Genomic DNA, 27,226 nt, shown 5'->3' on the forward strand with positions numbered 1-27,226 from the left:
TCAAATTTTAGTCATATCATTCACCACCACAAATTTTAAATAGATATAACCACCCTCAAAGTATATTAGATAATACTTAACACACTATTCACCCTACTAGCAAACTATCAATTACATTGTCTGACGTGCGTTTCGATAACCAAGTTATCTTCGTCAGAGATTGAAGTTGAGCTAAAGTTTTCCACCAGTGTAGAAGTGCAATGGAAATGATAACTGACAAATGAGAACAATATTGTTAACTTCGGCTTTCTTAACGACCAAAGTGCAAATTTACATGAGAGTTGAGGTTATCCAGAAGAAGGAGAACGGAAGGTTTGACGTGTTGATTGAAATCATCCGAGAAGTTTAAAAATTCCACTACTCCAATCGCAACTGACGGTTCAGCACGAAGAACAGTGGCAGAACTTTTGGTGTAAGCCTTGCAGTTTGTCGAAAAATCTTGCTTTACTCAAAGATGTCTGGTGTTTGTAGAGATAATCTTTCGAAATCTTTCCGGTCCCGCCATATTATTTTTAAGCCAACTGGGAGGAACATTCTTTAAATAGAGTTTTACATCACATTGGTAAGCTGTTTTCCGATTTCTGTTGGTAGTAAACCAGAATAAATTTCTAAACTTTTCAGTTGCTTTACGAATGCTCTTTTCATTCTGCAGTATTTCTACTGCAGCAGATTCATAAACTTCTTGACTAGTTGTACCTCTATCTGTTTTCCTTTTTGCAGTTTACAGCAGACGGAACTGGAATAGGAACGGCTCCAGAACCAAAAACTCCGAAAGCTCGTCAACGTACCAAGCATTTTTCAAGCAGAAAAGGAACTATCGCAAACAAGAGATATCATCATCCTTTCCGATAGTCACGCAGCTTTACGCTCATAAAATTCAAACTCGTTCAGGATTGCTAAGAAAAATTAAACGAGCTAGGTAAGCTCGCTAAAGCGGTGGCAGACTAACCCTTCATGAGAAACGAACCCTTCTGTGGTACCAGCCAGAAAACAATGGAAAAAGCTCTGGAAGAGAAGGTAGAAAGGATCAAACCCAATTATTGGAACAACCTACAGGGGCTGGGACAGGCAAAGATTGATCTGGTTAGGTTAGGTTATAGCTATAACCAGAGTAAATTAGCTGAATGCATCAACCTAAGTATGAACAATCTACGAATACTAACAGGAGTTTTATCGGGGTATTGTCGCCTCAACAAACACCTGAAGACGCTAGACTTAGCAGATAATGTGAAACATTAAGGAACTCTAGAGCACTACACCTGGAAGCGCTTGAAATAGAAGTGGAAGATCACTGGGCTCTCCAGTATCGCAGCAAGAAGAGACCCCAAATCTATACATACATACAATTTCTAGTGTCTCATTCTGAAATTAAAAACAACGCTCCCTTAAACAAGAAAATTGTTACAAGAAAACCAAAAAAGTGAGTGAAATCAAGACTAAATACGGAAAACCAAGAAGAACAAGCAAGCAATACCAAAAACGAACACGTAAGACCACCGCCCAAGACTTATTTCAATTTCGTTCGTTACTTCAAATTGAAAATATTCATGTACACGAAAAGTGACGATTCTGACATCATAGGAAAGATGTATTTAATGTATAATAGTACAAAAACGCGTGTTTATAACAATTGCATAGTTAAATTTTTCTACAAATTGAATATTATGTCAACAAAATTCTAGGACAAAATTGTTAATGTTATCGACCTTGTTATTATGGATTTTTCACTCAATGAAAGGCGTGGTAAAAGCTGTGGGCTTAAGAGACAAGCAGGGTTTTGTCAAATCCTGCAGGAATTAGTGACAAAACCTACTTTTTAAAACTGGTCATGAAAATTGTAGCGGATGAGATATTGTTTAAATAAATAAACATAATAACAAATCAGATATCCAGTTTGGAATATTGCGTATTCGGAAATTTCTGATAAGATTATTATTCTGCTCGCTCGGTGCATCTAGAATAAAAACAACATCAAAAAAAGTACTCCAGCTCTTTTTCTTTTGAATATAATTTTCCTCCGATGACGAATATGATAAACGTTTTCACCGGGAACGTTCATCATGTTTTTTAATCCAATTGTTGAAAGCCAACAGAGAGAAATGTTTCACTATGAATTCGCATTCTTCATAATAAGAATTCAGGAATGGTTTAAAATGTAAATGTTTCAAATCGATATGAGACATCAGAAGAATTTGTGAGAAAAGCTGAAAAGTTGTTTGAAAACTGTTTCGTTTAAAATATTTATTCGGGTAAATTAGGTTCGACATTAAATCCTTCTAGCGAATGAGACAATCTATCTATCAAATCATCAACCACTTACTGGCTATGATTTATTAACACATCCATTTAGAACAAGTCCTATCGCAGGAAGTAATTAGATTATCTCGATGCGGTTCAGGTAGCTACAACTTTCTAGGTAGACATGATGATTCGACCTTCAGAGATTAACCATTCGATTTTCTTAAGAAATTCCCTTGGCATTATAGATTATAACCATCGAGAAACTCATACTACAGTCACAATTCTTAACTACACTGTATACACCAGTTCATACATAACATATTTATAAATACAGGATGTACAAGAAGTAAATATATTACTATATACTTACTTCAAGTATAAAGTATAAATTCATATAAATGATGATGTTGAAATTAACCAGTCTGAGTTTTGAAAAATCTTATTTTCATCCTTATAAACTTTTTCTTAATCATGGGCCAAGTGTGTTTTTCCAAAAATTCAGGTTTTTGTTACACCAAACTGCCAAATTTAAGGTATTTGATTGGCTTAAAATTACAGGTGGAATTTACACACAATTACTTATTTCCAGTTCTTAAGTACTGTTACAAAAAAAGTGGTAGAAGAGCGACGTTTTTAGGACCAAACTAACACATTTTGAAGAGATTTAAACGCAAACAAATAAGATATGGGTGTAGATTGATTGTACCCTAAACAATTCGAACTTCAATCGTGTTTAGAATATTGGAAATTGTCATTATTAATGCGATACCCTTTATAATTAACAAATTTGGTTATGATATTCTGTATTGCATTTTTTGAGTTCATTTATTGAGGAATATTATTGATTATCAGTCTAAATTTGACCAACTATAAGCTTTTAAAAGATTTTCCATCAGATTTATGTCCGGGGCAAACGAGGTTCAGTCCAATAGTTTGATATTTCTTGTTTAGAACTAGTTCAATGACTCAATGACCGAATGAAACCATCCTTATCTTGTAGAATATCCATTATTGGCGATAATTATTATTCAAAATGAGAATTAAATGTTTTTCAATCATCCATCAAGGTGTTCTCTACTGTTCATAAATACGACTTTGTAAAAGCACCCTAAACTATGGAAATACCACCTTCAAAACTTATTTTTTATGCGAGAATCTCAAGAATCTTTTTTTGTAATCGCGTCAGTACAGCTAGAGCCATCAAAAGTTTCTATTTTCAAATTAGTTCATCACCATCATCAAAGAAGTTTTTGAAATAAAATGTTTTTTAAATTTCTCATTCCTAGAGAAAACACTATAATGTTTAATCTTTTTTGAGTTTGTAAAATGTAATGTGATTAACAAGAAATGTTTATAAATAAAGGTGGCTAAAAATACCCGTAGTTAGTCGTGCAAATCATAGAATTTCAAGTTTCTAGAATTACTGAAAAATTTAGAAATTTCAGAAACAAAAAATAAAATTTCAGTCACCACTTTTGAAAAGTAATATTTCGGAAAAGAGTGGGCCGAACGACTTTTGTTATACATCTTAATTCCACACGATCAATCACCTCCACGAATTTCGTCGCATGAATTGAGGAACTCCTTGCATTATGCAGATATGTTGTAATATTAACTCCGGATATTTTAATTTACTGACGGTTTTCTGAAATCAGACCGACACTGGAATCTAATTTTGATGATATCTCGCTGATGAGTTTGGCGCTAATTGCCTACCACCAACCCAAAGTTGCCAACGGCAATTGATGTCCCTTCTAGTCGATTTTTGATTCAGCAGTGGTTATAGTTTAATGAATTTTAGAGAAAATCAATTTCCGGATTTTATCGAATTACCCGAATTGTTAACTGCGAATTGATTTATTTGGGAAGCGATTTAATTAAATGACGTCCATGTCTTGTTCCGGTCTAATTTTTAACACTCCTCCAAATCGCTTCACCGAACTGTTAATTGGATTTTTCTCCTTATCCGTTATGGTACAATAAAAATCGATAGTTTATGTATGTTCCCAATGACTGTGTCAGTTCATTTCGAGCCATGCGATAGAGCGTATTATGAAGGTCAATACTGTCTTTTAAAATATCTATAAGATAGTGCAAGTATTTGCTCGTTGAGGAAGAAATGATATTTAAAATTGTTTACTTGAAGTTAATAAAGCGAGTTTACGAAAAATACTTTTTATTGGATCAGAAAGTACTGTTTGGAGAATTGTTAATAATTCGATAGCTCTTAAAAAAACAAAACAAAGACAATGGTGTACCAAAGTGCAAGAAGATTTAATTCGCCGCAACAATATTAATTGTCCTACTACAACTTTTTTGAGTACTTTACGCCGTTCGCATTTTTTATTTAGAAGAATATACGAGTACCTTCAAAAGCTGAATATTGTAGTTTCAGACTGGTCTACACACAGCCTGGACTCTATAGAACATGCCTGAGACAACTTTCAACAACTGCAAGAGGTACTCAGATGCCTGAGTAGTAAAATTTGGACTAAAATTACTTGGAGAACTATTATGAATTCTATCTATATGGTCTGGTCTTGCGAACATTTATAGGGCTTCATATTTTACAAGCATCGTTTTAAAAAACTCTATCTAATTTGCGCAAACAAAAAAAAATATTTCTTTCCCTTGGAAAAATTCCATAAATTCCCTATTTGATATAACATGATATTTCAACGTTTTTTCAAATGAGGATTAGAGATTGATTAATTTTTTTGGTTACAGGGTCCGCGTTGAATACTATGTCAATGAAAATACTTTTAAGGAACGACTGCAACTATATTTTATCAAAAATCAAAGATCTAGTAAGTATATAGTTGAATATTTATCGACTTGTCGAATCTAGTGAAGGAAAAAATCAATTTTTTAACAAGTTTAATTCTAATCATCAGTAGTTTAACTTATATTTTGAAAAATTTTGATGCTAATACAAGTTCTGATATCACTGAAATTTATATCGCCATTTTTTTCCAAATTGACAAAAAATATACGAAATTTTAGTTCAGGTATCATATTTATGATAAAATATGGTGAAGGTGCCAACAAGTGCCCATTTGTGGGCGCAGTTGCCATAAATTTAAATATACAAAATATGGTGGGCGTACCAACAAGTGGCGTTATAATTTCAAAAAATGGTGTATGCTTTGTAGGTCGTATTCGCCATAAATTTAAATATACAAAATATGGTGGGCGTACCAACAAGTGGCGTTATAATTTCAAAAAATGGTGTATGCTTTGTAGGTCGTATTCGCCATAAATTTAAATATACAAAATATGGTGGGTGCACAAACACGTCGCGTTACTATTTCAAAAAATGGTGTACGCTTTGTGGGCTGCATTCGCCATAAATTTAAATATACAAAATATGGTGGGCGTACCAACAAGTGACGTTATTATTTCAAGAAATGGTGTATGCTTTTTTTAAATAACCAAAAACTGTTCTGAAAATAGATAAAACTAAATTGATTGATGTAAATACGGTATTCAATATCAAAAGTTACTCACACTTTTGGTTTATAGGAATGATTTTGTTTTAAAAAAGCAAATCAAGAATTCAAGTCGACTTTACAGATACTATCAATTAAATATGATTTTGATTTTGAATTTATAAAAAAAGCATACATAATTAGAAAAAATGGAACTTAGAAGTCCATGTCTCATTCCGTATTTGTTCAATATTAGTAGTCTTCTAAATTTGCTCTCAATTGAAGGATTTTTCCGGTTATTCAATTTAAGAATGTCATTTTTTTAGTCAGGTAATATTTAATATCAATACGGAGGTGTGCAATCATGTGTACATATTGTAATTGGTTTTTATAATATAGAAAAACACAAATATTACACTTTTAACTTTCAATTTGATGATTCAGCTTTTTGAATTTTTCCAACTCCTAAATACTCTAAATGTATATTTTTTACTTTGTATGTTAACAATGAATTTAAGTGATGCCAAGAGTTTCACTCAATAGTAGATAGAATAAATTTTCAAGTAATTCTTTTCTATTTTTATATATATTATGTTTCAGGTCTTAGAATAAGAATCGCCAACCTATTCTTCAAGCTACTTACATGTATTCTATATATAATACGTGTGATTATAGACGACGATCCTATGAACGCAAAATGGTGAGTTTATCATGAATAGAATATTCAAAAGTAATTCTATAATAATATATAATTGACATGACCTACAAACTTATTTTTTTATTTTCACTCGAAATGATTTGTTTGTATTCCAGTTATGGTTGTCGGATACGAAACAAAACCGAATTCATGATATCGGCCAATTTAACAGAAGAAAAATTTCAAGAAAATCCAATAATAAATTGGGACGCGATTCTGTGGGTGAACCGCCCCCTCGAGCTTTACGTCGTTCAGGTTATTTTGGCCATAATCAGTCTATCAGAAGCTTTACTATTGGCCTATCTAGGATATAAGGTAAGAAAAAAGTTTGTTTTCAAAATTGTCTCTTTCATACTACAATAAACGTTGAAACCAGGTACTGCAGGAACTCCGCTCCATCCCTTCGAACGGGAGGGTTGGAGCGTTGGGATTATCGCACAGATGGTATATTTTATGAAATGAAAATAGTATAGTGAAATTTTAAACGTATATTCATCTGTAACCTTCTTATTTATAGAACTTTTTCAATGAAATCCAATATTTTAGTTTGTCAGGAGTGACAAATAATCGAAACGCGTGTCAAACATTGTAATTATGTAGTGATGGTGTAAAAAGTTTATCCAGTATGCTTTCTAATGGTTCAACGTGAAACATTTTTTTACTTTCGCTCTCACATTCTTGTCTTATTATTTCATCCTCAGTAAGAAAGTAAAAAGAAAATGAGGGAATCACATTTTCGAGTCCAAAGTTATGTTCGATGTTCAATTGAGACCACAAGTGAGTCCAAGACTTTTCTATTAGTTTCGCTTTTACTTTCAGCCAATGATAAAACATCTTCTTCCATAGTGGTCTTTTTAAGGACATCGAATACAAGATTCTTGTTGTGCAAAAACATGAATCAAATGTTTTTTCTTCTAATTCACCTTCATGAGTAACGTTTCCATTGAATGGATGAGAGTTGTGCAATTAGGTATGTATAAAACTGTAAAATTTTCATCAATGAATTGATGGTTTCCATTAAGCGCATTATCGTGAAGTTTATTTTGAAACTTTAAAACCTAGAGCCCCAACTTCTAAGTCAGAAATCAGTGTTTTGTTTGGTATCTTGTTTGTTAATTTCTCCGTGTCTCTTTTTAAATTTTTCCAACCAACCTTTACTGATAGAAACCTCTAACGTTTTTTAGTAGACTTTCGAGTGGTTTTGATATCTTTGGGACACCTGGACCCTTTTCAGCTCTTACATCATAAGATCGTGTTTGGTTTTCCTTCTTCTTAATATCAAAAATAGTAGGTTTGTCCACACAATATTCCTCCACAAGAAAACTGAGAGAAACACCTCCCTTTTACATCAAAATTAGACATTAGACATTGTTTCAAGTTTGGTTTAAATATATTTTTATTTTGTTTGGAAAAAAGAAATTAAATACTTATGCCAACCACGTAATTGTAATGTTAAGTGAATACAAAGTTTCCGCTAATGATTAGATTTAATAAAGAATAAGGAACTGAAAGAGATTGAGGAAGCCCAAAACATAGTCAAGGTATAGACACGTGGAGAAACTAGATCTGTAGTAAAAAAGAAAGAAATTGGAATGGAAGGTCGACTAAGAATAATTTTGGAAGATTTGTATTAGACAAAAGATCAATACTAGAATAAAATGGATTGGAATAGGGGAAGAAGTTGAAAGCCATACAAATTTATAAAAAATAAGTCGAAAGAAAAACCTTATTTGGAATTGTTTGAGGATAAATGAAGATTTACGAGGTCCTACATTGTAAAATTAAAAACATGGAGCGTTCGCTATGTATCACAACATGTAAATATACTTAAGAACGGTATAAATCCAGTATATTATAATGAGGGACATTGAACGTAGCTGAATAATTTAATTTTTAGTTTGCCAAACTATTTTTAGTTACTTGTCTGAGCGAAACCTGTGGCTGATAATTTTTTCATGGAATTTAATAAACGGAGACTCGTTTCAACTCACCTTTATACCGCATCGGTTCGATATCACCACAACAATCGTTTGTTATACCGCATTAAAGGGAACTTGATATAATTTACATATAAAAGTTTGTGGGCATCACAGTGAGCATAGTTGGAAAAAGAAAATTAGATTGCGGACCTAAAAATAACTGTCACACTTTCGAGGTGAATGCGGAAATTGACCACATAATTTATACAAATTAGTAGAATTATTGAAATATTCTAGCTTCAAAATAGTGACAATTTGTCACATTTATAAGATATTTGCACTTGTTTTTGTTATAAAAGTACTGGGAATATTTCATATTTATATTCTTTGAGACAACTTCCCCATGCTTCTATCATTCCGATAGTGAAAGTGTGTGAAAATTAGAAGCTTCACATGTTTTTATCTAATTTCTTATTTATTCATATGATTTTTATTCGTGGGGTGAATTAATTAATTTATTTAAACTCTATATACTACACTTTTTATAATTCCCTTATCACTATCACTTAACTAACTTGAATAATTTATTTAAATTCTTTGATTACTTCGTTAATTCGTTCTATTTATTATATACTGAACTAACTGTGGCACATACACTTATTTATATATAGAAAAATGAAGAAACCAAACAAATAAATGGATACATCTTTCTAGAAATTATTCAAAATAAACCGCTTGCTATAAAAATTGTTTACCGGCAAACATTATACGAGTTCCGCCTATAAAAAATATGCGCCTTCGCCGAATTTTAAAATTCTTTTGTAGTTTAACAGGTCTAGGGCAACAATAGTGAGAAAATGTCTATACTTCTACCTTTGAAATTGTGAAATTTGTCATATTCGTGAGTTGTATAACGCTCTTAGATATTTTGGTCATTGAATAAGTGAAAGTTTGTCACTTTGAGCGTAATAGTGAGAATATGTCAGCTCTATTTCCTATCAAACTCTTAATATCACTCAAATAATGTAAAATGAAACATTTATCAATGAAATAGTGAGAATAGTTCATATTTATCACATATTCTTTTATAATTTAAATATTGGAAATTTTTCATTTTTATAGGTTTTAAGAAACGCCTAAGTGTTTTTATCACAATATTGTTATTATCACTGATGTCATCACTGATAAGAAATTCAAATATATATATTTGCCGTACTTAATAATGGGTTCTAAAAACTAAAACACTAAAAAGTAAAAACACAAATTAATAGGTAAAAAAATTCCAATATAATCAAAAACCTAATCACAACTGACTTGGCTTTTAATTTTCTTCTAAGACTAGTTGAGATTAATGGATATAAATCGACGATGGGGAAAATTTATAACCAGACGAAATTCACTATAACAATTATTAATGGTTGTAGTGATGGCTTTGTTATTTCGTTTCATTTATTTGAAAATGTCATGTCGTTGGTTATACCTCAAGATTCCATTCAACTTTTCAAAGCAATAACTGTATTTATATTCATGTATAGCTTGTCTTGTTAATATGTTTACTCTAGAAACGCTTCGGAACATATTGAAAGCGATAAATACATATTCAAATATGACACGATATCTTTATATCTTTATTTTTTAATCTATCCCACAAATACGACAATTTTTGATTTCTTATATAGAGACCACATATTTTTACTCAACTGCGTGAAGGATTTTTATTGAATGAATGAATATGATACATTGAAAAAATTGTATTTGAGTAACTTCAATACTTGCGGTTTGTTGTCTGCTACCTATTTTGAATGAATTAACAAAGTAAAAGAAATGCGAATACCTCGATGTTCATTTCCGACCAAAAATAGATATTGCGTACCTACCCTCTTACATTTTATAAAGTTTAGTTAAAGGTAAAAAAAAGGAAAACCAGCAATTACTTCTCGACTCCTCAATGTTCTGAAAGATGAAACACCGTCAGTAAAAAAAAATTCTCAAAATAGACGTACTGTGGACAGTGTGGACACTTGGAGGAAACAGACGCGAGAATATTGTGGCTTCTAGTATACTCATTCATTTATGAATTTTATTCATATTTTGTTCCCGGATTATGTTATAGATTCCTCCACAATATGTTTTTCCTTCATTTTCCAACAGTTTCCATTCATTTGAAACAATAACTGTGTGAAAACACACACCTCAAAGCTCCTCAAAAATGCGTTTCTATTCATTTTTCGAAAGCTTGCCTAGATAAATTCTTTAGAAAGTATACGATTATATAACTATAAAAATATGTTTCGGCAAGCTTTTAGAAGAATTCTGTGTAAACTACCAGTATCTATTATTTAGAAACAAGTCTCGTAATCAAGGATGGATAAAAAATTAGTCTCATTACCCTGTATAATTATACAAAAATCCAAATATGACTTGTACTTCGTGATAATGTCATGCGGTTTTTTATTTTTCGAATACTTTCCTGAAAGAATTTTTCAATCTACGATTGAAAATGAGTCCCATCACTTTGTATAGCTATGTAAAAAACCAAATTTGAATTGTATTTTCTTCCAAAGGCTTCACAAACGTGTTTTTGCATTTTTTTCTGAATAATTCTCTTTCAAACGAAAGCTTCAATTGTTCTAAAATAAGTCCCGTAATCTAGGATCTAGAATGACCCTGTATAACTGTGTAAAAATTCAAATATGACTTGTATTTTTTATAAAGGTCCCGTAGTCTACAGTCAAAATAACGAAATTAAGGAATCTCCATTTCTATGATTTTGGAGGATTTATTTAAATACAAAAACATACATCATGATAGTACAATAAACTAATTACGTTTTTATATAGGGCACCACCCCCAAGAGTTCAGCCCTCAATTCCCTCTGACCATTTTTTATACCCTGTTCTCCGACTCAACTAAATTATGTACCACCTGCTGAAGTTTCAGCTCCAGGGAGTGTTTTGAAAAAGTTGTTTTCTCCTCGCAAAACCGCTTATTCACCAATTATTGACCAATACGATTCTTAGCAACAAGGGAGTTATTTTTACGAAAAGTTAGATAATTCTTCTCTCATGTTCACAATTTTTTTATACTGATAATTCAGGGCGGTAAAAAAAAATCTCAGTCTCAAAATTAACTGTAATGTTTTTCTTTATTATTTCTTATTTTCTTAATTTATTTACACACTATACAATACACTTAACTTATAATAATTTACTTGAATAATTCCTACGATTACTTTTACTAAATCGTTCTGTTTACAACGACTATTTATTTGAAACTAACTAACTGCGTTTACACAAATCATTTATCTAATTAAATCGAATTATACAAAGTTCTAGAACAAAAAGAAATAAAATAAATAAATAAATAAACTTTCGTAGATATTATTTGGAAGAAATACTGTAAATAAACCGTCTACTACTAAAAAATTATGTAAAAATGAACATCAAACTAGTTTGGGATTACAGAATTGGACAGAAGTACTACAAACAATAATTTTGGAACTATCAAACCAATCTCTTAAAGCTCAACCCACTTTTTTAAGCTTACACTTTTCATTATATCAAATCCTGGAAAACTGAAAAAATTGCTAATGGCCACTATTCAACTGACGATTAATGCGTATACAGAGGATATTTCAAAAACAGCGGCATATCTAGGATAGGTAGAAGACTGGAAAATAATTGGAGATTTCTCAAAAGCTTGTAGATGATCATCGCATCAGTAGTAAGTCTCTAAAAAGTGTATCTACGTTCTTTCTCCTAAAAGCTATTGAGTGCACGTCCAAAGAAGTGTAGAAATGTAAACAAACTCTCAAAGCACTAGCTAACGAAAACAAAGTAACCTTAATATGGCTTCTAGGATAAATCAGAATATACCAAATAATGAGGAAGCAAGCAACTTTACCAAAAAAAGGGATAAAGAGTCCATACCAACGGCTAAAGGCACCTCTCCAGGCCTAAGACAATCCAAAAGATTTATAACCATATCAACTAATAAGTCTAAGAAATATCTCTTGATAACCAGAATTGACATGAAACTGAAACTGGTGGTCGGTCTTCTACCACGTCACTGCCCTGTCAAATACAACCTCCAGATGATGGGCCTTGCAGAAGAAGACAACTGCAGATTCTGCAAGCAAGCCTTTTACATTTGATACTAATATATAAGTTTACGATTAATTTTACTTTTGGGCGCATTCAATTCATCTAAATGACATAATTGTAAGTTAATGATCGTACGCTAAATATTTCTTGTTACAGTGAATATTGGAGTTAATAAATTTTGATACTAATCGATTCAAGTTAAAATTGCCAACTCCACTAAATCGTCAATTTTACTAGTTCAATTTTCAAGTTTTCTATATTTAACGATGACATTTACACTGTTACAGTAATTGCGATTGTTTCATATCAAATATATCGTTTATGGACATATGAAGCAAACCATTTCGTAAGATATATTTTTATAGCTGATATACGGCGATGTATCTTTTATATTTCCTGTTCCACTTTAACGAGTTATTTCGTTCATCATTACCATCAATGGATTTTCAATTACCGGCATTTGAGAAAGAGACTAACGCAGACAACAAGTTTTATAACCACGCCATTCAAATAAATTAATTCGTATCAAATACTGAACTATTTGTGACTCACTTTACTCTATTCAGGTACCGAGTAACTAAGAACGTCCCTCGGTCGGCCATAAATTATAATTATAACAAAAGGGGCACAGATAAACCGGATTATTGCTGGAAATTCGCACTTGATGGGAGTAGCGATCTTTGACGATTCTCGATGCTGTAACTTTTGGTACAACTCTCGTATAATAACGGAATAATAGTTTCAGAGGACATTCAATAGCTCTAGCGTGATTTTAAGTTTATCGATGTTTGATGTTTGATTCCAAAAAAATGGAATAGTTAATGCAATTATCCAGCTTTGAGTTCATGACTTCAACCATTTCTGAAACGTTTATTTCGTAATGGCTTTCATTTGCCCCGTAATGTTGTAATATAGTACATATAGAGGTATAAGTTAGCTAGTTAAATATATTAACTGGGACAAGTGATTGTTGAGTTACCTTAACAGAATGTTTATACAGGCAATGCGGGTATATACATGCAGTCGAGAGCCGCGGGGGAACAAATAGGAATTCACAAAAGCTCCTTACTAATATAGGTTCATATTTCCTGAAGAAAGACTTGAATATATCAAATTAATTGGATTAAATTGATTCTTTATAAGGAAATGACTGATATTTAGTTTAAGTATCATGAATATCTCGATACCTTCACGAAAAAACTGAACACTTCGTGATGGACAAAAGATAATACAGCATTCGAGACTATTAGATAATGTAATGAAATGCTTTAGAATACTCCAGACCTTTATAAAGGGCGAAATTTCCAGTCCTCATATCTTTTAAAGCATGTCCATTAGATAAGAACTAACTTCTGTGTGACACGCGTATTGTACACTTTCAGTTCAACTCTTCCTGGTTATAAAACTCGTGGAGTTGGTAGTAATACTAATAAGAGGCTAAGAAAACCAAAATTCAAGCTTCATAATATGAAAAAACCTTTATAAATCTTATATTATATCACAAGAGATTGATATATAATCGATTGTTTTGGGATTAACGATCCGTTGAAAAAGTTTTCAGTCTATTTTGTATCTTTATCTATTAACTTTTTTGTTGCAGGGTAATATTTGGCAGCAGCTGATGTCTTTCCATTTCATCTTAGAAATTGTGAATACCATTCCTTTTACGTTAACAGTAAGTTATTATTATTACTTAAAATATGTTTAAACCAAATTAATTGCATATGAGTGTGAATCCTTAATACAAAATTTTGTGTTTCGAGGAAGTGTTGCCTCTATTCGCAACTATCAGGAAAAAAAATATAATTAATTATTGTCAATAGAGTTATTGAAGGGTGGATTCTGGACTCACTACACTATAAGTAGTATCTGTCACTTTTTATTTATGTTGTCATCGATGTAATCTTCGATAACGTTCGATTTCCACTATTCCAGTTTTTTCACAGCTGTCTCTCACAATTTTTTAACGATAATAGAAAAATTTAAAGACTCTCCCAGTTTTGGAGACAAAAAAATTCGTTTCTCCTTAGCAGTCAACTTATTTATGTCAATTTCTTGTATGTTCTTTTTAACCATCGAATAATATGCAGCTTCTCTAAGAAATTCATTCAGTTCATCAGGTATCAAAGTCGTGGCTTTATTTTCGCCGATGGACTTGGCAGTTTCATTCAATTTTCCAGTTGGATGTTCTTTCGAGAAACAGAAGTGGTTTTTACGTTTACTGCTGTTAGGCATGACGCAAAATAAAGAGAACTGAAGATATAAACAGCACAAAATTCTACAATTGATGTTTGTAAGAACAAATGTCTCTTTAAAGCACCACCTACTATAATTTTCAACTTTTAACAAGACAAGCCAAGAATATTATTCAATATAATTGACAATTGTCAATACTTGTCTTAGTAATCTACATATTATATGATAGTTGTAGATATAGAGTTATAATTAAAAAATATATATTAATTATTAGGGTGCTTTTTTCCATTTATTTTGCGATAAAACGCGAATTTCATGGAAAAAGTTTAGCGGCCCGTACTACCTCTTCGGCTTGGCCGCAATGAACACTTTGGTATAACAATCAATTCTGAAAAAACTCCGAAACTCCAAAGCGATGCTATAAAATGCAACTGAGCTATAGAAATTCAAAAATCAAACATCAGAGTTTTTTTTTTTAGAAAAAACTTAACACCCCTCGGTGGTCGACGACTTAAATTTATATGCCCAAACTTTCAGAAATTTTTTCATCACGGTGGGATCGAAGCAAAATTGTTGAAAAAAAAACAACCCAATAATTACGTCACTAAGCATTTGAATTGCATTATTTCCGTTTTCAATTATGATGAACAACTAAAACGAATGGATATTGAAAACGCCAATAAGCAAATACTGAAATATTAATTGGTGTTCAATACAGTCGCTAAATAATGCATTGGCAGGTTATAGTAATTAATAATGTGAAAATATCAAGTGTGGTAATTTCTGATTCGCTAACAAACCTTCATTATACAATACTGAACAAACATAATTCATTATTCCAATATGGGATAAAAAATATTGAATTTATGAAGTCATAAAGTAAATTTGGTTTACATACATTATAGGCCTTGAAGTCCATGACTAAATTTTCATATTTACATATTTACAAAATACATATTCTAAACTCAAATATTCCTAAACTCTTCAAGTTTTGTTCTGCTCTTGTTTCTCTACTATCCACCGGTTTCTGTCTTCTGTTTTTTCTGTCCCACTCGTCTGAAACCTATCGTTTACCTCTTCTATCCATTTCTTTCTCGACCAGCTTCTTGTCCTTCTGATTCCCTGTCATTTCAACGAATTCTGTTTAAATTTATTGGGTACACATGCCCCAAACAACCTAACTCTTTGAGCTCTAACTACTATGTTAAATTAGACACGTTATATATTTCTTTTAGACATTAATCTTTATTCTTTTCCGTGAACAGTGGTTCATTTTGGGGCCCCCATTTCTCACTCACCGTTGTAAATTTCACATGTCTTAATGGATTGGATTCATCGGGATTAAACTTTTATACCAATTTTTAATTTCCGCAAAATATGGAATATCTCAAGGACGGCAAAACCCAAGTACATGAAACCTTATTTAAAATTGTCCTTATTTTTCATTTAGAGCTCAAAAATGTGATCGAATGCATGACGTTTGAGTTTGAGTTTTCTGAATTTGAATAAGAATTGTATACATCGAATTTCAAAAAAAATATTTCCGCCATTTTGATATTAGTAATACGATTTTTGTTTTCAGCTTTTCTACCCGCCATTAAGAAACTTATTCATACCAGTGTTTTTGAATTGTTGGCTAGCCAAGCACGCTCTGGAAAATATGTTTGTAAGTATGAAAATCATCATTTTAATATATTCGGAATATTCGGTTTTACTTATACCAGGTTGTGGAATAATTAAAATTTGGAAATGAAAAATTTCTCAGTTCCATTACTATTACTTTTTTCAGATGAACACAAACACACAGTATGATACTATAAAAATATATTTATATTTAAAGATGAAAAAATGAAGTTTCTAAATACAAACAATATCGTGGAAAAACCTGAATTTCCATGAAAATAAATATTTAACAACGCACTTAATGTCTTATAGTATTACATTTATCATTTCCAACATTCCATATCAAACACCAATGAACTCTCTCGCTTTAATAAATTTCTGAACATTTCCCTTTTCCATCGAATATAGATGAGGGGGAGGCTGAGAAAAGTTTTGTTACCTAAGTGTACCGTTTTTTGCACAAAAAAATATTTGCCGATAAGATTTTTCTAGCGTGAAAGTTTCCATTAAACTTACAAGAGGTTTTTCGTGTGTATTTTTACAATTTTATAATCCCGACAACAAAATATAAGAAAATAACGTGGAATTCAGTAAAATAATTATTTATACTACTTCTAAACTAACAATGACGGAATAGGGACTTTTTTATCGTCCCGAAAGTACATTTTTTCTAGTTAAATATATTCGCAGGTCTTACAGAAAGCAAAGTAATTAATTATCTTGAATAGTGAATTAGTTCTCTTTTAGACAAGATTCACATCTACCATATTTGTAGCAATTTCGCCCAATTTATGAACATTTTGATAATAAAAGGGTTGAGAAATGTCGAGCCATCCATCAAAAGTTGTTCTCGCACGAAAAACTTCAAAGCAAATGGTTGTTGCTTGTTTTTTTTTGAATAACAGGATATGTCGCAATCGCAAAAATCGAATAATTTTCCACGACAACAAAACGAGCTTTCACGTTGAAGCAAAAAAGTTTTTGTCAAAGCATCGAATTGATGGGAAAACCCTTATTCCTCTTCTTATTTCCGCAGATCAAAATTAAATTGCGAGGTCGACGTTATTCTACACCTGAAGAAGCGAAGGTTGCGTTCAAATCACATGTTTTGGAGGTATCTCAACCGGAATGGAAAAAAATCCTTCGACGCATACAAAAGTGTACAGATCTTAATGGAGAATATTTTTATTTTTATTTGTCTCAGATATTAATTCTCGTATTCCAGAGTTTGGTTTCATTACATGGTTTGGCTGAGAAAGTGGCAATAAAAGCACCGAAGTTTAATGATTTCAAAAAAATCAAAAAGAATTTTTCATTCTATTACAATAATTGAATTTCATTACATGGTTTGGCTGAGAAAGTGGCAATAAAATTCATTCTATTACAATAATTGAAAACAATTTCAATAGTTTTGAAAGATTCAGAAATTCTTTTTTCAAGTAATTGAGATACTAAATTATTTTTTAAAAATTGATATGGAGGATAGAAATGCATGTAAATGTAACCGAAGTTTCAATCCCATTTTTGAAAATGTTGGGTTTCAATATAAATAACTTGAAGCTATTAATCTATAATGATGTCAAGGTTAGATTTTTTTCTAAAGTATACAAAATTTACGTCTATAATCGATTATAACATGTTGTAACTTCCACATAAACTAAATATCAAAAAAGTCTAGACGATTTTTTTATGTCTTGATATTGATTTTATTTGTCAACAAAAAAACTCCTTTGTCTATTTAATATTGCATTCAATGATCTAATAAACCTGAATTGGTTTCGAAACTAGAGAAAGATAAAATATTAAGTACCAAAAATACATCTTTTTTTTTTGATTATTTTATCATTTTAATTAACATGTGATCTCAACGCATCAACTACTTCTTCAGGTCTAGAAAAATGTACTGGAAGATGTACAGAAAGACTGTTTAAACTGATGCGTGAGAGCTCGCATTGACTCGCCTTCTGCGATTGATGCACAATTCCTAATCGACCGTTCTACGTTGCTCTAATGGAACGATAATTTGATTCGAAGTGTTTCGTCTTGAAAGACCCGTACAGGCCATTGTTGTTTTAGTTTTGGGTTCGTATACATAGATCCATGATTCGATCCCTATCACGACATTATCGACGTCTTTTAAAGCACCGCGATTGAATTTTTTTGCACCAATCGACACGAGCTTTTTTTAAGCGATTATCAATACGATCTTGCAATATCAGTTCACGCTCAGTATCAACGTTTTCCGCCGATTTTGGACGACCTTCATGAAATTTATCCTGTATCGAAGTGCGACCACGATTGAATTGGGAGAAGCAGCGAAACACGGTGATTCGAGTCGATCGACACACTGCTGTTGATTTAACCTACGTCGAAAGCAATACTTTCATCATTAAAAATGTCAAAACTTGTTATGGAAATATGAGATTTGACATATTCACATCAATATTGCCAAATCTCCATACTTAAGAAGCAACCCTCGTATTTCGATATTTTAAATAAACGTAACAATTTATAAAGCATAAGAAAAGTGAATGTTATTGAAATTGCAACAATATATTAGTTGGAATATTTGTGAAAGATGTCAAAAATCATGAAACAAATTAATTTTTAAACAGAATAGAACTAAAATCAAGACGATTTAGAAACATCCCAATTTTAAAATATAACAAGACTTCTTATACAATTGAACTCTAAGTATTGTAATCCTTTTGTAGTCAACTTTAACGCTATAGATATTATATTTCAGCAAATAATTTGATTAAAACAAAAGGACGAAATTCTAGACGCCCTCTTATAATTTTATTATAACCCCAGTTATGCGTTTACTTGATGAACTTCAAAATGATCGTTACGACGAAATTACCCTACTCAAATGAGTATCTATATCGCTTTACATATAACTGCTTTTAAAATTAAATGTATTTCGAAACTTCAAGCACTTTGGTCTACTTTTACGAATGAATAATTTGAAGCAATTAATAAATCAATACATTCAACATTCTACTATTAAACTAGCCAGGCTAGCATGGAAAAATTCATTTTTGGACGTGTAAAGAACGATAATTTTTATTATACTTAAATGAAAACAACGCAAAAAATATTAGAATTGAATTTGGAACGTTCTATTTTCAAATTAATTACAATACATACATCGTAATAGTACCAAACATTTCCATACCAACCAATTAATATCATTCTTTGATACTTTAATTTTAATTGTAATGTAATCGTAACCATAGTAGAACTAAAGGTACAGCCAGTACTGATTTGTTACCAGCAAAATCCAGGTATCACTTTTTTATGGAATTTCTATATCTCAAAAAAGTTAATAAAGTTAATGAAGAATATGGTATGAGTCGGTTCACATTGCTAAAGAGTTGTTTAGCTACAAAAGAAATTGCTGACAACACAAAAGATTCAAAAACTGATTTTTTGAAGCATAAGATTGTGGTCTATATACCAAAAAGTAAATTTGATTTCATATGTTCGAGTTCAGACGATGGAAGCTTTATTGTTGAGCTTTTGTGAGATGGAAAAGAAACCAACGAACCATAAATATGCAGATCTACGGCTTAAAAATATGAACAGCAGTTTTTATTTGTTGCATACCGAAATTGTAGGTGTTAATTTCACTATGTTTGATGCCGTACCATTCCGAAACTTGGAGCAAATTACCTGAAACTGAAAAATGATGTTCTTCAGTAACCATGTTGGTGGAAAGCAGTGCTCTGAAAAGACCCTAGAGGAAGAGTACATAAAAGAATTTGTACGTAGAAAAATAGAATTATCACGAAAATTGCTTAACCCTTCTCACTAGCAAAAGGCAAGCTCTGAATACCTCAAAACCCAAGAGGGAATTGGACTGGTACCATTCTATTATCTTCTTATACGTGTTTCGTTGGTTCGATGGATATAATTGTTTTTATTGTTTCAGAACGATCTCCATAGAGCTATGCAGAAATCTCAGTCGGCTCTATCCCAACAGCTGACGATACTTTCCGCGACCCTCATCTGTTTAGTATTCACCAGGTATGTTTTCGCCGTTATCTGAATTAATACCACAAGTATGTTTTTTAAATAACGTTCCGCAGACATTGAACCTAACAAATATTTATAAAGAACACTCAAACAGACCTAATTACTCAATATAGAAGCATTATTTTTATCAAGTACCAAGTTGATCGAAATGTACATTTAAAAGCTAATATTTGGGCAAGTTTAGCTCAGTAGTCTAATTTCAGCCGAATTTAATTCATAAAATCCAATCCTTGACCAATTTAAACTTTGGAGAAACAATTTTTTCAAACCAAATTCATGAAAAATGCCCGTGACGAGTACCAAAGTGAATCATATACCTACTAAATTGAACTTCAGAACATATTGAAGCTAGATAAATAATTGTTCGAAGAAATTAAGATTGGAAAAGCCATTTCTGATCAATATCAACTCAAAAAGGCATTTTTTTATAAAATTCAATTTAGAAAATGCAATATTGGACCAAATTAGACTTGTATAAGCCATTTTTGACAAAATTAAGTTTAAAAAACACATTTTTGATCAAATTCAATTTGAAAAAACAAATTCTAATATAATACGAAACAGAAACCTCAATATTTGTCCAAATTAACAATGGATAAACCAATTACCGATTAAATTCAGCACGAAAAAGGTAGTTTTCTGAAAAATTAATTGGAGAGAAGTCATTTTTCATCAAATCAAATTTTTATAAACCATTTTGTGAAAAATTTAATTTGGAAAAGCAAATTTTAATCAATTAAATTTTTAATTTAAAAAAAAACTGAATTAAATGAACTTTACGTTAATATTTAGTTTCATCCGTAGTAAATATATTTTTTAATTTCTTTAATTTCTTATTTCTTATACCTTTTGATATATTTATGTTCCTAAATATTCGTGATTTTAGGTGTCTTCTGTTTCAAACTGTTATTTCTTTAATAATTTTTAAAATATAAGTAAAAATTGACGTTTTGAATAATTTGCTGACACTGACAATTTGCGTATTTATATTAATCAATAGATCACTTTTATCATGAATATCAAAATAAGAATAAAAACCAATTTTCAACTAAGTCTAGCCAATTTCTCAAATAATTGAGCTTAAAAAACCCTACAAAAGCTAACAATTGACAAAATATACATAGAAAAGCTAATCTTCAACCAAATTGAAATCAAGATCCCAATTTTTGACTAAATTGATTTTACATGAGACAATTATTACTCAATAATTGTCTTACTTATCTATTACCTCGGAAAAGCCAATTTTTCATCAAATTCGATCTTCGAAACAATACGACAAAAAAATTTCACATAGTGTTACGATAATAATATAATCTAAGCAAACTTTTTTAATAAAAATTGGCGCTTCAATTTTGAATTTCTCAATATAGTACAGCCAACTAAATTAAATAAAAACTAAATAGAAAAAACTCTGATTCTAATTAAAATGTATACTGGTTGCTATCAAACTCCAAATGATTTCGCCGCCGCTAACCTCTAATAACGAAATGTCAGATAAAACGAAATAAATTTGGAACGCAAACTTAAAAGCAATTTGTATGCTCGTACAGATAATGGAGAGTGAATGGTCGCTAGAATTGTTTTTGAAACAGGGGAGTTGAATTTTCCATTAATTTCAATTTTTTGCTCCCGTCGTCGACGTTATTGTTCAGAGGGTTTCCGCTTGTTGAATTTGTAAACTTTGCCGCTGTGCCACTCTATAGTACACCTTAAAAAAATGAGCGTATAGAATTTCACTATTCGAAGTGACACTTAACACCAATGAATGATTTTACAAGAATATTAACGCTAGTCGTTTGGTACACAGAAACATTTACCAGGTTTAAATACCACGCGACTTACTTCTTGAGTTTGGACAGGCTGTGCTGGAAATCATGTCGCAGGTTCCTTTTTCATTGACGGCAACTTGAATGGTAATAAATATTTGAAACCGTTCCAATGTCGTAACAAATTTGACAAACTTCTATCCTGATCCAGCAAACCCGCAAGCTGCTAAAAATGTAACATGGTTTCAACAAGATAGAGCAGCGTCCCATTATCGAATTTTTGACAGTACTCGAACCAAAATTTCCCAAAATCATGGATAATGAGGCGCGAGTCGATAAAATGGACCCTTGATCTGACACCGTTAGACCTCTTTTTATAGGGATAAGTCAAAACTAAACCTCTCAACTCAACTCAGATGAAATGTTGAGTAACGTTAGAAGACGATTTTATACAATATTAGCATGCTGCTAAGATGTTCGCGACGAGCGTATCGAGCATCTTTTCAGTTGACATGTTTTACTCTTCTTTTTACATTATTAATTTACATTAAGTTTTTAGTGTAATGTATTGTGTATATTCAGAATGTTAATTTTTGTAATAAATTGGAAAAAAATTAATATTTACGTGTCCAAGCGTTTTTCCCAACGCGCCCCTATTTATTATTTCTCTTGGCTGTTTCACACCGTAAAATCCTTATTTCAGACGACCTCTTTATATTCGAACGCGATATACCAATGATCAATTTCGAGAGGGTGTAATTTATTACTACCAATTTAAATTTTTCATTGCAAATGTGAGTTATTGCATAACATATATCAAATCAAATAAATCTATAGAACCATAAATTGCTCACAATCGACTTCGTTTGCATTTGTAATTTATCTGCGAACTTACATTCAAAATTTGAACATTTTGATCAAAGTAAAACATTCGACTGGAAATGTTTAAAAGAAACTTGGTGCTTGAAATTAGATAACCGAATATGAAAGAAATATTTGATTTGATTTGTGACAATATAAGAAGTAGATGTGTTTGATTTTCTTGCATCTGAGACTCATAGATTTGAAGGAGCGTAGGGTGAAAGTTTACACGGATTTCAATTATAGTACAATCGAATGTGTCTTTCCACAACATTTCCATGTTTTTCCATCATTTACAGTATTTGCATTTCATTTACCGTAACAAGAAGTTTTTTTATTATATAATCATTTTTGTTTCAGCGTTTGTGGGATCCAACATTGTCAACGAGCCGGTCATAGGCATCTGAACCTCTTCCAAGCCACTTATTATGTCGTCGTAACGTTCTCGACAGTTGGATACGGGGATTTTGTACCTGACATCTGGCCCTCTCAGCTTTGGATGGTCATTATGATATGCGTCGCCCTAATCGTCCTTCCCACACAGGTATCATCAACAATTAATTGATTAAACAAGCTGTTGAATCATTTAATATGATATTAGTCGAGGAAAATTAAAGTGAAACATATGCTAGAGATAATCCGGATAAAGGAAAATTGTATATTACCAACAATATCATTTCATAGTTGTACATAACAAAATAGATCATAATATTGAAGTTATTATTCGTAGATATATCATACTTTCATTGGTCAAGACGAAAAAATTACTTTACTATCAGGTTAACTACCACAACCGAGAATTTTTGCGGGAGAAAATTTTAGAGGGACGAAAACACTACCCACCGCGCCAAGACACTGACTGACGTCCACTTTATTCCTCGTGAATTGTATGCCCTGAATATTTGGCGACTCAGGCATCAGCTCAAGCTGTCAAAATATGAGGAGAATGGACTCAGGGACTTTCGTTTGGTTGTGCTTTCTTAGGCTATTCGCTAGTATTTCTAAGGGAGTTTCTGATGTCTCAGAAGTTGTTACAGAAGTTTGTGCTCTTCCTCTCTATAAAGGATGTCGATGCCTTCCTGCAAATGAACATGAGAAATTTTGTCAGTGTGCAATCTCTGAAACTTTTCAAACGGTATCATGTATTAGCAGTTTTTCTCTATGAGGACTGTGTTCAGTGGAACCAGATCCCGACTTACAAGAGTTGTGAATGACGCTGCTAGGCGCGCTGTAAACGTAAACCCAACAGGTTAATTTCTAAATAAGGAAAACTTTCGAAATCACTACTTTAATACTTACTTGAGTGATTTTTCTTTATTTTTATTTTAAATCTCAAAATTCTGCGAAGTATCACAAAACTGACATATCAAAAGACATTTAAGGGTTCTCTCTTACACGATAGGAAAAAATGTAGGGGGTGTTCAATGTTGACTTTTGACCTCTGCTGTTAAGGGACACCCTAGCCTCAGGCCTGCTCATACAAAACCTAACCTAACGTATGAAAAGTGTGATATTTAAGTTACCTTAATGTTTCTAAATAACGAAACTGAGATGTTTAAGTCATTTCATCAGTAATTAATCAAGTTACCCTTCGGGTAAAACTTTTGATCTGTTTGGTTTACGGATTTAGCTTAATTTAGTATAATAATGAATGCTTTCAGTAAGTTTTAAATTTATTTCCACTCTAATCAATTTTTAATCGATCAAAGTCTGAAATGAAGCTAAATCATCAATTTAATTTCCTCGTCTAGTGAACTTGATGTCATCTTTAGTGAGTTGTCTACGTTGTATTTAATTTGAAACGGCACGTTTCAATATATCAATCAATCAAAATTTTTTTCCTCATTATATTACATTTTTTATTTCAGTTCGAGCAATTGGCGTTTACTTGGATGGAACGACAAAAATTGGGTGGTTCGTATTCCTCACATCGAGCACAATCAGAAAAACACGTTGTTGTTTGTAGTACAACGTTGCACGCAGACACGATAATGGATTTTTTGAACGAATTTTATGCTCATCCACTTTTACAAGTAAGAATTTTGTTGTAAGAATTGCTTTCCGAAAAAGATGATTCACTTTATCTTGGAAAACCATCAAGGGGATACTTGGAATTATATTTCAAACCCATTGCAATAATTTTTAAGCCATTAGTGCTTTCACTACAATATTATTTATACAGAGTGGGTATGATTATTTTACTGAATTAAAGATGGAGCTTACGAAGAATTGGATACAGATTTCATACATCCGTTTCCCGTATGAACAAACCTTGAAAGGACACATGTCAGTACTGGAGGAGACCTGATCTAGACAGAAATCACATAACTTATCACAATTATGGCAATTTCTTGCTCAAAGACAACGATTTGTGACAGAGATATTGCCGCAAAGGCTCATCTACAAGATGTAGAAGGGCCAATTTATACTATTTATCGGTACTTAATTGAAATCTGAAACTGAGAATCCCAGCGCAAGTACTAGTTTTGACCCCATAGAATCGTAGTGTAAAATTAAATTTTACTAGAGTATACATCAATCGGGTTGAAAGTCAAACGAAAGAAGATTTTTTGTGTCTACAACTCAGATATACATATAAGAGTTTATCGAAGGTTTAACTTCTAAAATAGCAAATTATTTGGTGATGGATCAGTTATATTTTTTGAAGGAAACTCTTTAACTTGTCTTACTGACTATTAATAATGACAGTTCAAGAGTACAACTATGCCTGTACGTAAGGAAAGTGTGATACAATTTGGTTCTTCTATTGGTTAGAGTTTTTGGTTTCAGCAAGATAATGCTAGACAGCATGCTGCTCAGATTGTGCAATGGATTGGTCATGAAACAGTTCTGATCTTAACCCAAGACCGATGAAACCAGAATAAGTCTTGGACCTTGAAGGTCTATGGGACTGTAAATATTTAAGATACGACTCTTATATTAGAAACAGAATATTTAATTAAAAAAATTTTGAAATATATTATAATATAAACGAGATACATGCAAAATCACCACAGCTTTCTTCTGATACAGGACATTTTTGATTCTTTAGGACTATTACGTTGTTCTTTTGTCTCCGATGGAACTCGATACGACCATGAGAATGATATTGCAGGTACCTATTTGGGCACAAAGGGTTATATACATCCAAGGATCTTGTCTTAAGGATACAGATTTGGCAAGAGCACGTATGAATGAAGCAGAGGCGTGTTTCATTTTAGCCGCTAGGAATTACGCCGATAAAACAGCTGCGGTAAGTTTGAAAAAAAAATTATTTTTCTATTCAACCTTGGTAAAAATATGTAATTTGAGTATTTTTATAATATCCGTAATAACCTACTGAACAAAAGAGACAGGTGCTTTGGAGCTGAATTTTTAAGTCCGATGTAAATAACTCGATTTCCTCAAAGTTTGAAAGACACCATTAAAAATAAGTGAAAAACTCCATAACAGATACGAATTAGGAAAGAAGAATGTTAGAAGCCAGAACAATAAGAACCGGGAGTAGAAGATTAACAAAGAAGACATGGATGGACGAAATCTACTGAGCATAGAGGGAACAAACTACACGAGGTGCTACCATAACAAATTAACGGAAGAATTGGAGAGAATTTTGAAAGAAAGAGCCGAAGAAATAGGAATCCATAAGGGTACAAAGATATAAGGATTAAGGAACAGTTACATCTTCTCTTCTAAGTACGATTAATATTTAATGAAACCCTCGTGAAAGAAGTTTTTAAACATTCATATAAAGTATTTCCCTGGATACTCACATTTAATCTTTACGAACTTCTCCTAATTCTCGTTGTAGTTTGAAAAAAAATATGTTATGTGATTCTCCGGGTAGGTATTAGCGACGAATGAAATCCCTAGAGTTACAAATGATTCGGTTGAAACCTTTGCTAAATAATATATTGTTCAATTTGTTAAAACATTCTCATTACTCATTACTCTGTGTTAAAACAGTAGATTGCGTGAATTTTACGCCGTAAAACATATCAGACGAAACGGATTGGAATGTATTAAAAATTTTCTCGAGTAATAATTCCAATTACTCTCAGGTGTGCCGACTTAAATAAATTGAATAACAAGGAGAAATCTTTTCTCTCAACACAAAGCGAAGTTAGGAACTTGGATTAAACAGTTTGGTTACTGCAAAGTAAGGTCACAGAAGAAGTTATTTTTTGCATGAAACCCAAATTTTGCTAATCACTAAAGAGCGGATTTTAGAAAATGTGGTTGTCCTAATGGGACTCAATGTTTCTGTTCTTCAGATAGTTGTATACAATTTTTGAAAGCGCACTGGAAAATCTCTTACGTTCTTAATTTACACTACACTTATCACTAACACTTA

At 31.9% G+C, this 27,226-nt stretch overlaps 1 protein-coding gene across 1 annotated transcript in view; it reads left to right on the plus strand.

Annotated features, from left to right (window-relative positions):
- The window catches only part of LOC130896925 (potassium channel subfamily T member 2), a 179,460-nt gene that overhangs the window by 113,436 nt on the left and 38,798 nt on the right, over window positions 1-27,226 (plus strand). Inside the window, exons 4-12 of the mRNA XM_057805320.1 lie at window positions 4,969-5,048; window positions 6,270-6,369; window positions 6,483-6,681; window positions 13,989-14,063; window positions 16,167-16,250; window positions 20,142-20,236; window positions 23,233-23,416; window positions 24,741-24,905; window positions 25,925-26,125. Of these exons, the coding sequence (XP_057661303.1) occupies window positions 4,969-5,048; window positions 6,270-6,369; window positions 6,483-6,681; window positions 13,989-14,063; window positions 16,167-16,250; window positions 20,142-20,236; window positions 23,233-23,416; window positions 24,741-24,905; window positions 25,925-26,125 (1,183 nt within the window). The remainder of the gene's footprint in view (window positions 1-4,968; window positions 5,049-6,269; window positions 6,370-6,482; window positions 6,682-13,988; window positions 14,064-16,166; window positions 16,251-20,141; window positions 20,237-23,232; window positions 23,417-24,740; window positions 24,906-25,924; window positions 26,126-27,226) is intronic.

This window comes from Diorhabda carinulata, chromosome 8 (genome assembly GCF_026250575.1).
Source record: "Diorhabda carinulata isolate Delta chromosome 8, icDioCari1.1, whole genome shotgun sequence".
NCBI lineage: Eukaryota > Metazoa > Arthropoda > Insecta > Coleoptera > Chrysomelidae > Diorhabda > Diorhabda carinulata.